General features: G+C 46.5%; 1 protein-coding gene across 1 annotated transcript; it reads right to left on the minus strand.

Annotated features, from left to right (window-relative positions):
• Positions 1-8,040: 8,040 nt before the first annotated feature.
• LOC139396845 (protein phosphatase 1 regulatory subunit 29-like) lies at positions 8,041-13,432 on the minus strand (the record flags this gene model as incomplete). Its single annotated transcript, XM_071143763.1, has 3 exons — positions 8,041-9,637; positions 9,913-10,910; positions 13,283-13,432. Coding segments are annotated over 3 exons (2,745 nt in total), but the record flags the coding sequence as incomplete, so codon positions are not given.
• Positions 13,433-13,920: the final 488 nt, after the last annotated feature.

The following is a 13,920-nucleotide window of genomic DNA, read 5'->3' on the forward strand; positions in this document are numbered from 1 at the left end:
ACAATAAGGAAGATTCTACAATGCAATAAACTCTGATGAAGTACGCTTTCAGGGGAAAGAAAGAAAAGACTCCTTCTAACTTGTAAGTCCATAAAGAAGTTGTGTTGCTGCCTCATTGTTGACAACCTACTGTCTATCTAACACTTTAGGACCAAGCAAAGCACTGCTACAACAACCTAAAGATTCAGTTCTGGAGGGAGGGGAGGGAAGGAAGGAAGGAGGGGAGGAGGGAGGGAAGGAGGGGAGGAGGGAAGGAGGGGAGGGCAGGAGGGGAGGAGGGAGGGAAGGAGGGAAGGAGGGAAGGAGGGAGGGCGGCAGGGAGGGAGGGAAGGAAGGAGGGCGGGAGGGAGGGAGGGAGGGAGGGAGGGAGGGAGGGAGGGAGGGAGGGAGGGAGGGAAGGAAGGAAGGAAGGAAGGAAGGAAGGAAGGAAGGAAGGAAGGAAGGAAGGAAGGAAGGAAGGAAGGAAGGAAGGAAGGGAGGGAGGGAGGGAGGGAGGGAGGGAGGGAGGGAGGGAGGGAGGGAGGGAGGGAGGGAAGGAAGGAAGGAAGGAAGGAAGGAGGGAGGGAGGGAGGGAGGGAGGGAGGGAGGGAGGGAGGGAGGGAGGGAGGGAGGGAGGGAGGGAGGGAGGGAGGGAGGGAGGGAGGGAAGGAAGGAAGGAAGGAAGGAAGGAGGGAGGGAGGGAGGGAGGGAGGGAGGGAGGGAGGGAGGGAGGGAGGGAGGGAGGGAGGGAGGGAAAGAGGGCGGGAGGGAGAGTCTAGACCAGCGGCTCCCAAATGGGGGGTCGGGCCCAGGGGTGGGTTGTGGCTAATTTGTTTTCAGATGGGGATTGGCAAGATACATTGGTTTGTTTACTTGGGTTACAATGTACACTCTAAAATGATTCTGGCGAGTTACAGCACAAGAAAGGTTTGGAATGCACTTGTCTCGACCGATGTGTCTCCAGTCCAGAAGGACCTGAGTCAGACATCACTGTACACTGTGGCCCTTGAAGACCAGAATGATACACCCTCTATTCATCTTCAGCAGAGAGAGAGAGAGGAGAGATGGAGGAGTTCAGCAGTCAACAGGAAGAGGAGGTTTGATCTTCTCCATTGGACCCATGTACACCTTCCAACATGGAAAATATTAACATCAGCAATTCATTCAGTGGTTTATGTCGGCCTTTGTTCAATACCCCACAGCCTACAGAATTATAAAAAGCCTATGCACAGCCTCGAAGTCTACACAATGTAGTGTGTGTGCAAATACACTCTCCTGCGCGCGCACACACACACACGCCCTCACAGTCTCCACAAAGTTAAAATGACTAATATATTTAGTAATATAATTTGTAATATACTTAGATGTGAATTATGGGCAGCAGTGGCCACAGAGTCGCCCTTAGAGTAATAAGAGCTGGAATTAATAATATCTATCTTGAGTTAATGTTATTATTAGTGATGACCAGAGAGAGGGATAGAGACCTGAGGGCTAAGAGATAAGTGCCTGCCTCTCTCTCTCTCTCTCTCTCTCTCCCTCTCACTCTTTCTCTCCCCCTCCCTCCCACCCTCCCTCTCTCTCTCGCCCTCTCTCTCTTTCTCTCCCCCTCCCTCTCTCCCTCTCTCTCTCTCTCCCTCTCCTTTTTGTTAAACGTAATGTAGTCATTAATTTACAAAGGCACTCTGTCAGTTCCACCGTGTAGCGTTAGCCTCCAGCGCTCATCAAAATGTAATTGATTAGTAATTCACCAGAAACCTCCACAGAGGAAACTGACCGGTGGTTTTTAAACAGGGGCTACAATAAGAGACCCAAAAGGCCTTTTAATCAAAACGGAGGCTGTCCAAAATAGGGCCCCGGGGACATCCCTGTGTGTGCTCAAATTGATACAACTCAACTCAGGTTTTATTGATGGTGACTGTTGAGTAATGCAGACGTGTGGTTGACTGGAGTCTATTTGATTTGTTGGGGAGTAAGACAGAGTGGGGGGGGGGGGTAAGACAGAGTGGGGGGGGTGTGTAAGTATTTTTATGGACATCAGCATTTGTTGAAAATCATAATTAAATATTAACATGAAATGCCTCGTCATACATAGGGGGGCTATACACACACGCCTTCCACTTTTCAGCATAAATCTAGTGTAAGATAGAGATCTTGCATTTGACCTTTCCATCAGAACCCATTCTGTGGCTGTTCTGTAGGTCAGAGAGAAGAAAGGTAAAGAAAACAGTGGCATCTCCATCCTTTTAACACCAAGTGCTGCCTGTCTGCTGCCTCGCTGTCACACTGGCTTCAAAGTTAAGCATCATGGAAATAAAACTGCACTTCCCATAAGGCCTTAGCAGGATGAGTTCTGCCCTTTCCTCACCTCTGATAGGCGTCAAGGAAAATGGGATAGATCTGCATTTCCCATAAGGCCTTGGCTCAGAGGCTCTGAGAAATCTGCCCTTTCCTCGCTTCTCAGAGTCAGAAGTGGAAGTTACCCGTAGGCACAGATCTAGGATCAGCTTACCCTCCCTCAATCCTAATCTCAAACTTTAAGGAGGAAACCTCTAAACTGACCTTAGATTAGTGGATAGGGGCAACTTTGTCCGACTGCGCCCTTTCCTCCAGCCCCTCTGGGAGATCTAAGGGCAATTTTGAGGTCAAAGTTTTTCATCCTAGTGGTTTAGGTTAGGATTTCAGGGTGAAGGAATCTGATCCTGTATCTGGGACGACTATGCCAGCTACGCTGAGAGAGAGAGGGAAAGAGAGCGAGAGAGAGAGACACAGAGAGAGAGAGAAAGAGAGACAGAGAGAGAGAGACAGACAGAGAGAGAGAGAAAGAGAGACAGAGAGAGAGAGACAGACAGAGAGAGAGAGTCCTTGGAATCTTTGATTAATTTCAATCAACCCTTCAATCTGGCAGAGTTAATAATATCAGCATATTAGTATGGCTCCCACGACCTCCTCTCATTGGCCCTGACACCTCGCAATCGGCCCAAATGGAACCCTAATCCCTAAATAGCTCACTACTAACAAAGTCCTATAGGAACCCTATAGGCCTTGGTCAAAAGTAGTGCAATAGGGAACAGGGTTGGATTTGGGATGCAGACACCTCATCTGCAAATTAATTTGGTCCATTAAACCAGACAAGGGTGGAGGGAGGGATGAAAAACCGAGAGAAGCGAGTGAATTACATGTTGTTGTTTTTTTGTGCTTGCTGGTTGCTGGGTTATATTAGCCAACATAAGTGGGTCAGAGGGAATGAGAGAGCAAATAGGACATCAGGGCGTGGAGGGAGGAGAGGATGGAGAGGGAGTGGGTGGAAGAGAGGAAAGACTGGAGACGTGCAGCAAGAGAGAGAGAGAGAGAGAGAGAGAGTGTGTGTGTGAGAGAGGGAGAGAGAGAGAGAGAGAGAGAGAGAGATCCAATAATGAGTCTATGAATATCATTATACGTCAGTAATGTCATTCTGAGGATAAGAATATAACAACAAAGCAATGATTCATGATTTCAGTCAGAGTGCAAGGAGTCATAGCTCATAGGTCAATACCGCGATGCTGTATCCATTAGACATAATCACCCCAAAATATATGATATTTAAATCGAATGGATTTACCAGACAGGTAGGCTGTTGGTCTATAAGTAGTACTGAGACATCCATTAGTACATCAGATAATATGGGTCAAATGAGTCCAGAGAGGCCATACTGTATAAATCCATTAGACTATATCACAAATAAAATAAATAATATAAATCAAATATATTTGTGAAGTGGTAGGCCTAAAGTAAAGTATCACTATAGAATCTATTACACTAAACCTAAATATATATTTTAGAACTAAATGTAATATATATGTTACACAAAAGCCAGACTTGGATGCTGTAGGTCTATAAGTAGCACTAAGGCATCCATTAAAGTACATCAAATATATTGGATCAAATGAGTCCCCAGATCTAGAGGCATCACCAAACCTTGCTCCATCTTCCAGCAAATCTTATAACTCAGTCCACAGTATGGATATGGTATGGATATGGAAGGATCAACCAATTTAAATAAATATGTATACATCTCTTTTTAAAGTCCCTTTTTAAAGCTACGTTATCAAAATTCAATGTCCATGTTTGCACACTCAGAGAACAGCATGGACCATCTCCCTGGTCAGTGTATCCGCGTTATGAGAGCATTTTGATCTGTAGCAGGCTCCCCTCCTCTGTTAGCAGAGGGGCACAATTGACATGTAACTAATCTAAAATACAGTGGCTTGCGAAAGTATATCCTATTTTGTTGCCTTACAACCTGGAATTAAAATAGATTTTTGAGGGGGTTGTGTCATTTGTTTTACACAACATGCCTACCACTTTGAAGATTCAAAATATGTTTTATTGTGAAACAAACAAGAAATAAGACAAAAAAAGAGAAAACTTGACCATGCATAACTATTCACCCCCCCCCCCCCCCCCCCCGCCCCAAAGTCAATACTTAGTAGAGACACCTTTTGCAGCAATTACAGCTGCAAGTCTCTTGGGGTATGTCTCTATAAGCCTGGCACATCTAGCCGCATACTTCAAGGCAAAAGCTTCTCAATTGGATTGTGGTCTGGGCTTTGACTAGGCCATTCCAAGACATTTAAAAATGTTTCCCCTTAAACCACTCAAGATCTGCTTTAGCAGTATGCTTAGGGTCATTGTCCTGCTGGAAGGTGAACCTCCGTCCCAGTCTCAAATCTCTGGAAGACTGAAACAGGTTTCCCTCAAGAATTTTCCTGTATTTAGCACCATTCATCATTCCTTCAATTCTGACAAGTTTCCCAGTCCCTGCCAATGAAAAACATCCACACAGCATGATGCTGCCACCAACATGCGTCACTGTAGGGATGGTGTTCTTAGGATGATGAGAAGTGTCGGGTTTGTGCCAGACATAGCGTTTTCCTTGATGGCCAAAAAGCTCAATTTTAGTCTCATCTGACCAGAATGCCTTCTTCCATATGTTTGGGGAGTCTCCCACATGCCTGTTTGCAAACAACAAACATGTTGCTTATTTTCTTTTGGACACTCTTCCGTAAAGCCCAGCTCTGTGGAGTGTACAGCTTAAAGTGGTGCTATGGACAGATACTCCAATCTCTGCTGTGAAGCTTTGCAGCTCCTTCAGGGTTATCTTTGGTCTCTTTGTTGCCTCTCTGATTAATGCCTTCCTTGCCTGGTCCGTGAGTTTTGGTGGGTCGGCCCTCTTGGCAGGTTTGTTGTGGTGCCAAATTCTTCAAAGTTTTTAATAATGGATTTAATGGTGCTCTGTGGGATGTTCAAAGTTTCGGATATTCTTTTATAACCCAACCCTGATCTGTACTTTTCCACAACTTTGTCCCTGACCTGTTTGGCGAGTTCCTTGGTCTTCATAGTGCCTCTTGCTTGGTGGTGCCCCTTGCTTGGTGGTGTTGCAGACTCTGGAGCCTTTCAGAACAGAAGTATATATACTGAGATCATATGACAGATCATGTGACACTTAGATTGCAGACAGGTGGAATTTATGTGACTTCTGACGGTAATTGGTAGCACCAGATCTTATTTAGGGGCTTCATAGCAAAGAGGGTGAATACATATGCACACACCATTTTTGTATTTTTTTTAAACACATTTTTTTTTTTTCTGTTCACCAATTTGGGCTATTTTGTGTATGTCCTTTACATGAAACCGAGGTAAAAATACATTTAAATTGCAGGTTGTAATGCAACAAAATAGGAAAAATGCCAAGGGGTGTGAATACTTTTGAAAGGCACTGTATAACCTCTGTCACCTCCATATAGACCAGAAACCAGGCAGAGTCTGTGTTTAAACAGGAAACACAATTATTATATTTTTTTGTCACTAATTTGCATTTTGTCAAACCAGATTGGATCTGAAAAAATCGGATGTGAAAAGACCAATACAAAAATATAACAATTGGGCTATGTTCATATATTGCCACTATAAACAGCATATTTGGCACTATGTTTTTTGTATGGAACATTTGCTGCCAACATTGAAGATAGATTTTTTACTAACTCTTTATATCTATGGCTCTGCTATATGATCTCGTTGACCTCTCCATAGAGATCCATCTCTCTCTCTCTCTCTCTCTCTCTCTCTCTCTCTCTCTCTCTCTCTCCCTCTCTCACTCTCCCTCTCTAGCTCTTGCTCTCTCTCTCGCTCACGCTCTCGCTCCCTCTAAAATAGACCATGAACCCTTGCGAACTCTAGCTTTTCTAAACATCACCATACTAGCATTGTCTTTAATTTCAGCTGTACCTTCTTGAGTGAGGTCTGTGTGTTCCGCTAGGAACCTTCTCTCTACTCCGACATGATTACCTTCTGCTTTAATATGGGAGCCAACACTCGTCTCTCTCCACCTCTCCTAACCCAGCCTAAAGTGGTTTTTGCATGACTAGCACTGTTGAAATGCTAATTTTAATCTTCCCCTGAAGGAAGCTTTGACTTTCTTATCAAAAGAAAAATATGCTATACCTGTAAATAACAAATTGTCTCGAAGCCAGGGAAATGTTAGCAAGTAGGTCTGGAAAATGGCTTACTTCATAGTAATCTGAACACACACACGGAGAGTGTGCGTGTGTGTGTGTGTGTGTAAACGTCCCTTCCTCCTTGTTTGCTATCTGAATGCAATGTATCTGCTCAATCCACATGTCTGATATAGAAAAGGCCAAGAAGAAGGAGAAAACAAAATGGCGGAGCGCCCCATCAGCATGCCACGCTCTGTAAAACATGTGTAGGTGTTTCCAATCGATAAGCACGCTCCTGCTAAACACAGAGAGGGGCTCCAGGGCCTGGTTCCCACCGTCCACACACACACCTCTCGGTGTGTGTCCACCCACGCCAGCATCTCCACCTGTTTTGTTCCTGGGCTAATTACAGCCGAGAACAATTAACACGATAAGAATCGCTTAATATCCTGCCCCTCTTCCTTGTCCTCCTTCTCCCCTCCATCCTCCCTCCTCTCTCCCCCCTCCTCCGAAGGAAGAAGATGAGATTGAGGCAAACACTGCTAATTCCTCATCCCCTTTCAATTATCTCTCTAAATGGCGCTGCTAGGGAGGCAGGTGGTGGGCTGCAGAGTGAAATGACTGCGTCCCAAATGGCACCCTATTCCCTATATAGTTCACTACTTTTGACCAGGACTCTATGGGAACCCTGTGGGCCCTTGTCAAAAGTAGTGCAGAAAACAGGGAATAGGGTGCCACTTGGGATGCATCCAGTGTTTAGTGAATGAATTGAATGTTGATGGGATTATGAGCTGTGCTGTTTAAGGGACCAGGGTTTAAGCCGAGTAATGCTGCTGCTTGTTGTTGGGAGATATGTTGTAATGAGTCTTAGGACACCTGCTAGTGACAAGACTCTGCAGTCATTACTGAGTCCTCATTACCCTGGCTCTGTCTTTCTATGGTAGTCTGAAAGGACCAAAGTGCCAGGCAAAAGGAAATCTGATATATTGTTGTTTTTTTGTTTACCCAAACCTGGAAAAAAAGAGAATGTGGAACCACTTAGAAGCTCGGTGTGGAACCATTATGGAACTCCATGTAGAACTTTGAAACTTCTAGAACCCCTATAGAACCCCTACGGAACTGTTACAGAGACATTATAGAACCCTTTATGGAACTTTGGAACCTCTGTAGAACCATTGTAAAACTGTGGAACTCTTGTGGAACCATGATGGAACCCGCAATGGAACAGTGGAATTTCTGTGGAACGACTTGTAGAATTGTGGAACCCCTGTAGTTCCATTGTGGAACTGTAGAAAAAAAACAATACCCCGTGTCATGCTACTACTACTACTACATAATGTCTCCCCCATAACTTCCACTACTATCCTCCTCATCCCCTGTCAGAGTCTGCTGTTGTAACACCCTAGGATAAGTTAAAGAATGAGAAGACAGATGATGTCATAAAAGAGACCAGGAAGTACACATGGGAGCCAACAGTTGTAGTTGTGTCATTCAGGTCCATTCACTGTCTGGGAGTTCTTGAGAATTATGACATCACTGTCTTCTCCTTCTGTATGCCATCCTCTAGGTTACACCTCTTCCTCATCTCTCACAGCTTCTGCTGGGCCGACACCCCCTTCCAGTAGTCGAGGATATCATGGAGGTCCTCGTCTTTCGCAAACTGAACCTTCTTCCTCAAGGCGTGGCCTGCAGCGATATACGTCGCCTCTTCGCGAGGGTCGCGAGGGCCTTTCTTGTGTGGCCGGAACCTCTCCCAGATTCGAAGGGTGTTTTCCGAGGAATATTCGGGGCTGGAGGAGTAGCCGGAGTAGTTGTGGTGCCGGGAAGGGGAAAGCTGGGAGTAGGCGGCAGGGTCCCTTTTGGTACGTCCCAGGGGTTTGAGAAAGGAGGCCTTCTGGGATGGGGAGGGAGAGGGGGAGTCGTTGGCTCCCTCATAGTAGAGGGCGGGGAAGGAGTGCCTGTGCTCAGAACAGTGGTAGTCTGGATGTACCTCCAGATGATGATGCTGCTGCTGCTTTCCCGGGCCTCCCCCTCCTCTTCCTCCCCCTCCGCAACCCACCCCACCTCCATTGACATTCACCCCACCTTCATTAACCCCTCCTCCCATTCCGTTCCCACCACCACAACCCATCCCGTTTCCATCACCACCACTACCACAACCACTACCATTTCCACCCACAAGAGGGAGCCTCTCCATGGTTTCCCCACACCCAACAGGGCTCCCCTTCTCTGGGTATGGAGGGCAGGAGTTGGGCCCCGGGCTGCGGGGCTCCGGGACATCCAGACTGAAGACCCTGGTGCTCTTCATGGATCCTCCAGCCAAGGACACGCTACATCGGTTCTTCCCAGCACCCATGACCACCACACCTGTATCGCTCAGCTGCCTCTGTAAGGGTCGTACGGCGTTCGCCGGTGGTGGGTCCCTGTAGGGTGGCGAGAGAAACCCCCCTCCGCTGATTCCGGGACGCTCCGAGAGGGGCATGACGAGGGGAACGGGGGTCATCGCGGGAGGGGCATGGATTTTGGGAGAGGAGGCGAGCATCTGGCAGGTGTCAGCGAGGCCTTGGGAGAGGGGGATGAGGTTCCGAGCGAGGGAGTTGATACAAGCAGGTGGAGGAGAAGTAGGGTTGTCGCCAGATGTTGTCGTGGCAACAAGGGAGTCGAGCTTGAGCGCGTCGATACAGTTGTTGATAATCTGGTTGACTTTGTCGACCTCCATGGCGATCGTCGAGATCTCCGACGCAGATCCGTGCCCGTCGTCATCCGAATCATTCCCAACGTCCATTCCGTCTTCACTGCAACCGTTGATGCCTCGCATATCCACCAGTATCGCCTCTCCCCCTCCTCCTCCTCCCCCTGCCAGTAATAATCCTCCCCCGTCTCCCGATAATCCTGCCCCAGTCCTCACGTCCATATAATTCCCTTTATTGGTTGCCATGGCTTCACCGAACGCTGTGGCCATCTTCTCCACTTGGGGGAGCGTCGAGAGGCGGGAGGAGGTGGTGTTGGCCGAACCGTGGAGCATGCCGGAGCTGGAGGAGGTGGAGGGGGGAAGTTTATTACCCCCACCACCCCCTCCTCCGTGGAGGTGACCTCCGTGGTGCCCCTGGTTCTGGGCCTGTTCCTGGAGATGCTGCATGGCTGCCGGGTCGTTAGCTGCCTGTGCTGCAGCCTCCGGTCCATACCTGGAAATAAAATACAAGGATAAAATCCATAAGAATCAAATATTTTTACATCTCAGGTAAAATAGCTGTATGCAATTCAGGTGCATCGAATCAAACTTTAATTAATTAAAGTGCATTTAAATCACAAACACACTTTATTGTATCAACAATAAAATGGAATGAGAGAGAATAATAAAAAACGACAAGGCTATAAAAGAGATGAGTAAAAAATGTCAAATAACATAGAATAAAGAGCTGGGGTTTCAACAACCTAAATAATACATTATCCCTCATACCGCATCTCCAAGATGGTCTTCTTCACGCTGATCGCCTTCTCCTTCTCCTCCTGCATCCGACGCTTCCTCAGGCAGTAGTAGACGAGCCCGAGCACGATCACCATCCCCAGCAGACACCCCAGGATCGTTATGATGTAATGCGTCATGGTTGACGGGTTGGCGTGGTGGTCGTCAGGGCCAGCCTCTCGCGTGGCGAAGAAGATGCACGTGTGGTTGTTGCGCTGGTTTTTACTTATAGACACTACGCAGTAGGTGTAGTTGGTGTGAGGTTTGAGGTCCACCAACGTCACCTTCTCCTTCTTCTCTTTGAGGTTCTGGATGTCCGAGACGAAGCTCTGGTTGTATTGAACCAGGACGTACATCTTGCTGTATGGTTTAGGGATCTGGACCAACAGCTTGGCTGCAGACAGAGTGACCCATTGGAGTTTGATGCTGGGGTTGAAGTTGGGGTCGGCCGTGGACGACGCTGTCGGCTGATGATACGGTCCGGCCCGGCCGTCCATCTCCGGGCCCATCCCGGAGCCCTCCCAGTCGGTGCCGGGTTGAGACGTGATCCCGGGTATGATCATGCCGTCGCGACAGATGGTGGCGAGCATGGTGCGAGCGCTGCGCCCGTGCCCGGCCACGGGGCTCAGGAGCGGGTAGAGAAACAGCTCGCCGGGGGTCTCGCACTGCAGCCTGTCGTATGTATGTGTCACGTTATTAAATGCCTCCAACCAAGTAAGAAAACTATACAGATCACATCCACAATGGAAAGGATTTCCTGCCAGCTCACAGACCATTAACCGGTTTAGCACGGTGAACGTTGACGGATCGATCCGGGCCAGCTTATTGGACGAGAGGTCGATGCTGCTGAGGCTGGAGCTGGACTCCTCGAATGCTTTGTTGTCAATGACCTCGATGAGGTTGTGCTGGAGGAAGAGGCACTGCAAGCGGCCCAGGCCCCGCATCATCCCCTCTGTCAGGTTGGTCAGCTTGTTGTAACCCAACTGGAGGACCTGGGATGAGAGGAGACCACAATGGAGAAACAGTAAGACTTTGGCATCTCAAATGACAGCATATTCCCTATGAAAAGACTGCTTCTGGAATTAGTGCACTGCATGGAGAAAAGGTGGAGGACGTAGGATTAGAAGGGACCACAATGGCAATACAGTAAGTACTTGGGCTCTCCTCCATCTTAGTAAGTACAAATAGCAACATCCCTGTGTGCCATGGACTCTGGATCTAATGAAAATGGCTTCCATGTACTTGGGCTGTTAAATGAAGCTGGAGAAGGGTTTCATCTTGGGGAAGTGTTCCAGTAACCAGTCCGATGAAGGGAGCACAAGGGAAATACAGTAAATCTTTGGCTTTCTCAAATCACTTACATAACACACTGGTCAGACTATTGATCTATAACATGGAGAAGAGTGGATTGTTTGAGATTTTCCTTTTGACTTATTGTGTTTACCCTAAATGGTTTTGTATTCATGTAAAACCTTAACACGCATTAAAGTAAGTAAAGTAAAATCAGTCAATCGAATCCATCAATAAACCAGTCGACCAATCAAGCCAACAACCAAACAATCAACCAATCAAACAGCCACTCCTCCCTGACAGGTGGGTTTGCCTGATCAGTGAAATCCCCATCCTCTATGTAAGACAGGGATGGGGAAACTCCAGTCCTCAGGGGCCGGAGTGGCTTCACACTTTTTCCCATCTCTAGCGAACACAGCTGATTATACTGATTGCATTCTAAACGGATTAACTGACTATTTGGGTCAGGTACAGTGCCTTCGGAAAGTACTCAGACCCTTTGACTTTTTCAACATTTGGTTACATTACAACTTTATTCTAAAATTGATCAAATTAAATCCTCAGCCTTCTACACAAAATACCCCATAATGACAAGGCAAAAATAGATTTTTTGAAATTTTGCAAATGTCTTAAAAATGAAAACAGAAGTACCTTATTTACATAAGTATTCAGACCCTTTTCTATGAGACTCGAAATTGAGCTCAGGTGCATCCTGTTTCAAGTGATCATCCTTGAGATGTTTCTACAACTTTTAGTCCACCTGTGGTAATTCAATTGATTGGACATGCTTTGGATAGGCACACACCTGTCTATATAAGGTCACCAAGTTGACCATGCATGTCAGAGCAAAGACCAAGCCATGAGGTCGACGGAATTGTCTGTAGAAATCCGAGAGAGGATTGTGTCGAGGCACAGATCTGGGGAAAGGTACCAACAAAATGTCTGCAGCATTGAAGGTCCCCAAGAACACAGTGGCCTCCACCATTCTTAAATGAAAGAAGTGCATTTAGAACAACTAAGAGCTCCAAAGTTCCTCTGTGGAGATGGAAAAACCTTCCAGAAGGACAATCATCTCTGCAGGAGTGGCCAGACAGAAGCCACTCCTCAGTATAAAGTAAATGACAGCCCGCTTGGAGTTTGCCTACGGTGGAACGTCATCCCTACGGTAGAACGTCATCCCTAAGCATGGTGGTGGCAGCATCATGCTGTGGGGATGTTTTTCAGCAGCAGGGACTGGGACGACCGAGGAAAAGACTAACGGAGCAAAGTACAGAGAGATCCTTGATGAAAACCTGCTCCAGAGAGCTCAGGACTTCAGACTGGGGCGAAGGTTCACCTTCCAACAGGACAACGACCCTAAGCACACAGCCAAGACAACGCAGGAGTGGCTTCAGGACAAGTCTCTGAATGTCCTTGAGTGGTCCAGCCAGTGCCCAGACTTGAACCCGATCGAACATCTCTGGAGAAACCTGAAAATAGCTGTGCAGTGACTCTGCCCATCCAACCTGACAGAGCTTGAGAGGATCTGCAGAGAAGAATGGGAGAAACTCCCCAAATACAGGTGTGCCAAGCTTATAGCATCATACCCAAGAAGACTCTGAATACTTATGTAAATTTGACATTTTTTTATTTTTATAAATTAGCATACATTTCTAAAAACCTATTTTTGCTTTGTCATTATGGGGTATTGTGTGTAAATGGATGAGGCAAAAAAATAATTTAATCAAGTTGAGAATAAGGCTGTAACGTTAAAAAAAGTGGAAATAGTCAAAGAGTCTGAATGCTTTCCAAAGTTACTGTATGTGAACTGGGGCTGGGCAAAAGGGTGACACCAATCAGGCCCCAGAGGAGTTGCCCATCCATGAAGTAAGAGATCTCATTGTCATCCAACCAACTAACCAATCAACCAACCAACCAAACAATCAAACCAATGACCTGTAGGTTGGCCTGATGGGTGAAAGCCATGTCCTCTATGTGAAAGATCTCTTTATCAACCAACCAACCAACGAATCAAACAAATAACCAATCAAATCCCTTCATCTCAACACATCAACCAACCAATCAAATCCCTTACCTGTAGGTTGGCCTGATGGGTAAAGGCCCCGTCCTCTATGTAAGAGATCTCATTCTTGGTGAGGTTGAGGTCTGTCAGGTTGGTGAAGCGATACATGGAGTGGAATAGCACTGCTTTCAGCTTGTTCTCATTCAGCCTCAGGTCATGGACCTGTTGTGTTGACAGAACGAGAACTTGTTTAATATCAAACGGCTTGGCATTCACGAGCTAGCATAAGAAAACATTTAGTGTTAGCTTTGCATTTCTGTTGAAAGTTGGGTTGAAAGAGGACCACAATGGAAATAAGTTATAAACGTTTATAAATGCATTGTATCCACGCGGTTGAAGTGTGTTTTTCAAATGGTCAAATAAATCAAATCAAATCTAATTGAAAAGAACTAGACTTTTTTTCATCAAACAGCTCAACAAGTAGTACAGCAAGACAGTGAGCTATTATAGCAAGACAGTGAGCTATTATAACAAAACAGTGAGCTATTATAGCAAAACAGTGAGCTATTATAGCAAAACAGTGAGCTATTATAACAAAACAGTGAGCTATTATAGCAAAACAGTGAGCTATTATAGCAAAACAGTGTGCTATTATAGCAAAACAGTGAGCTATTATAACAAAACAGTGAGCTATTATAGCAAAACAGTGA

The sequence above is a fragment of the Oncorhynchus clarkii genome, unplaced genomic scaffold (assembly GCF_045791955.1).
Source record: "Oncorhynchus clarkii lewisi isolate Uvic-CL-2024 unplaced genomic scaffold, UVic_Ocla_1.0 unplaced_contig_12704_pilon_pilon, whole genome shotgun sequence".
Taxonomy (NCBI): domain Eukaryota; kingdom Metazoa; phylum Chordata; class Actinopteri; order Salmoniformes; family Salmonidae; genus Oncorhynchus; species Oncorhynchus clarkii.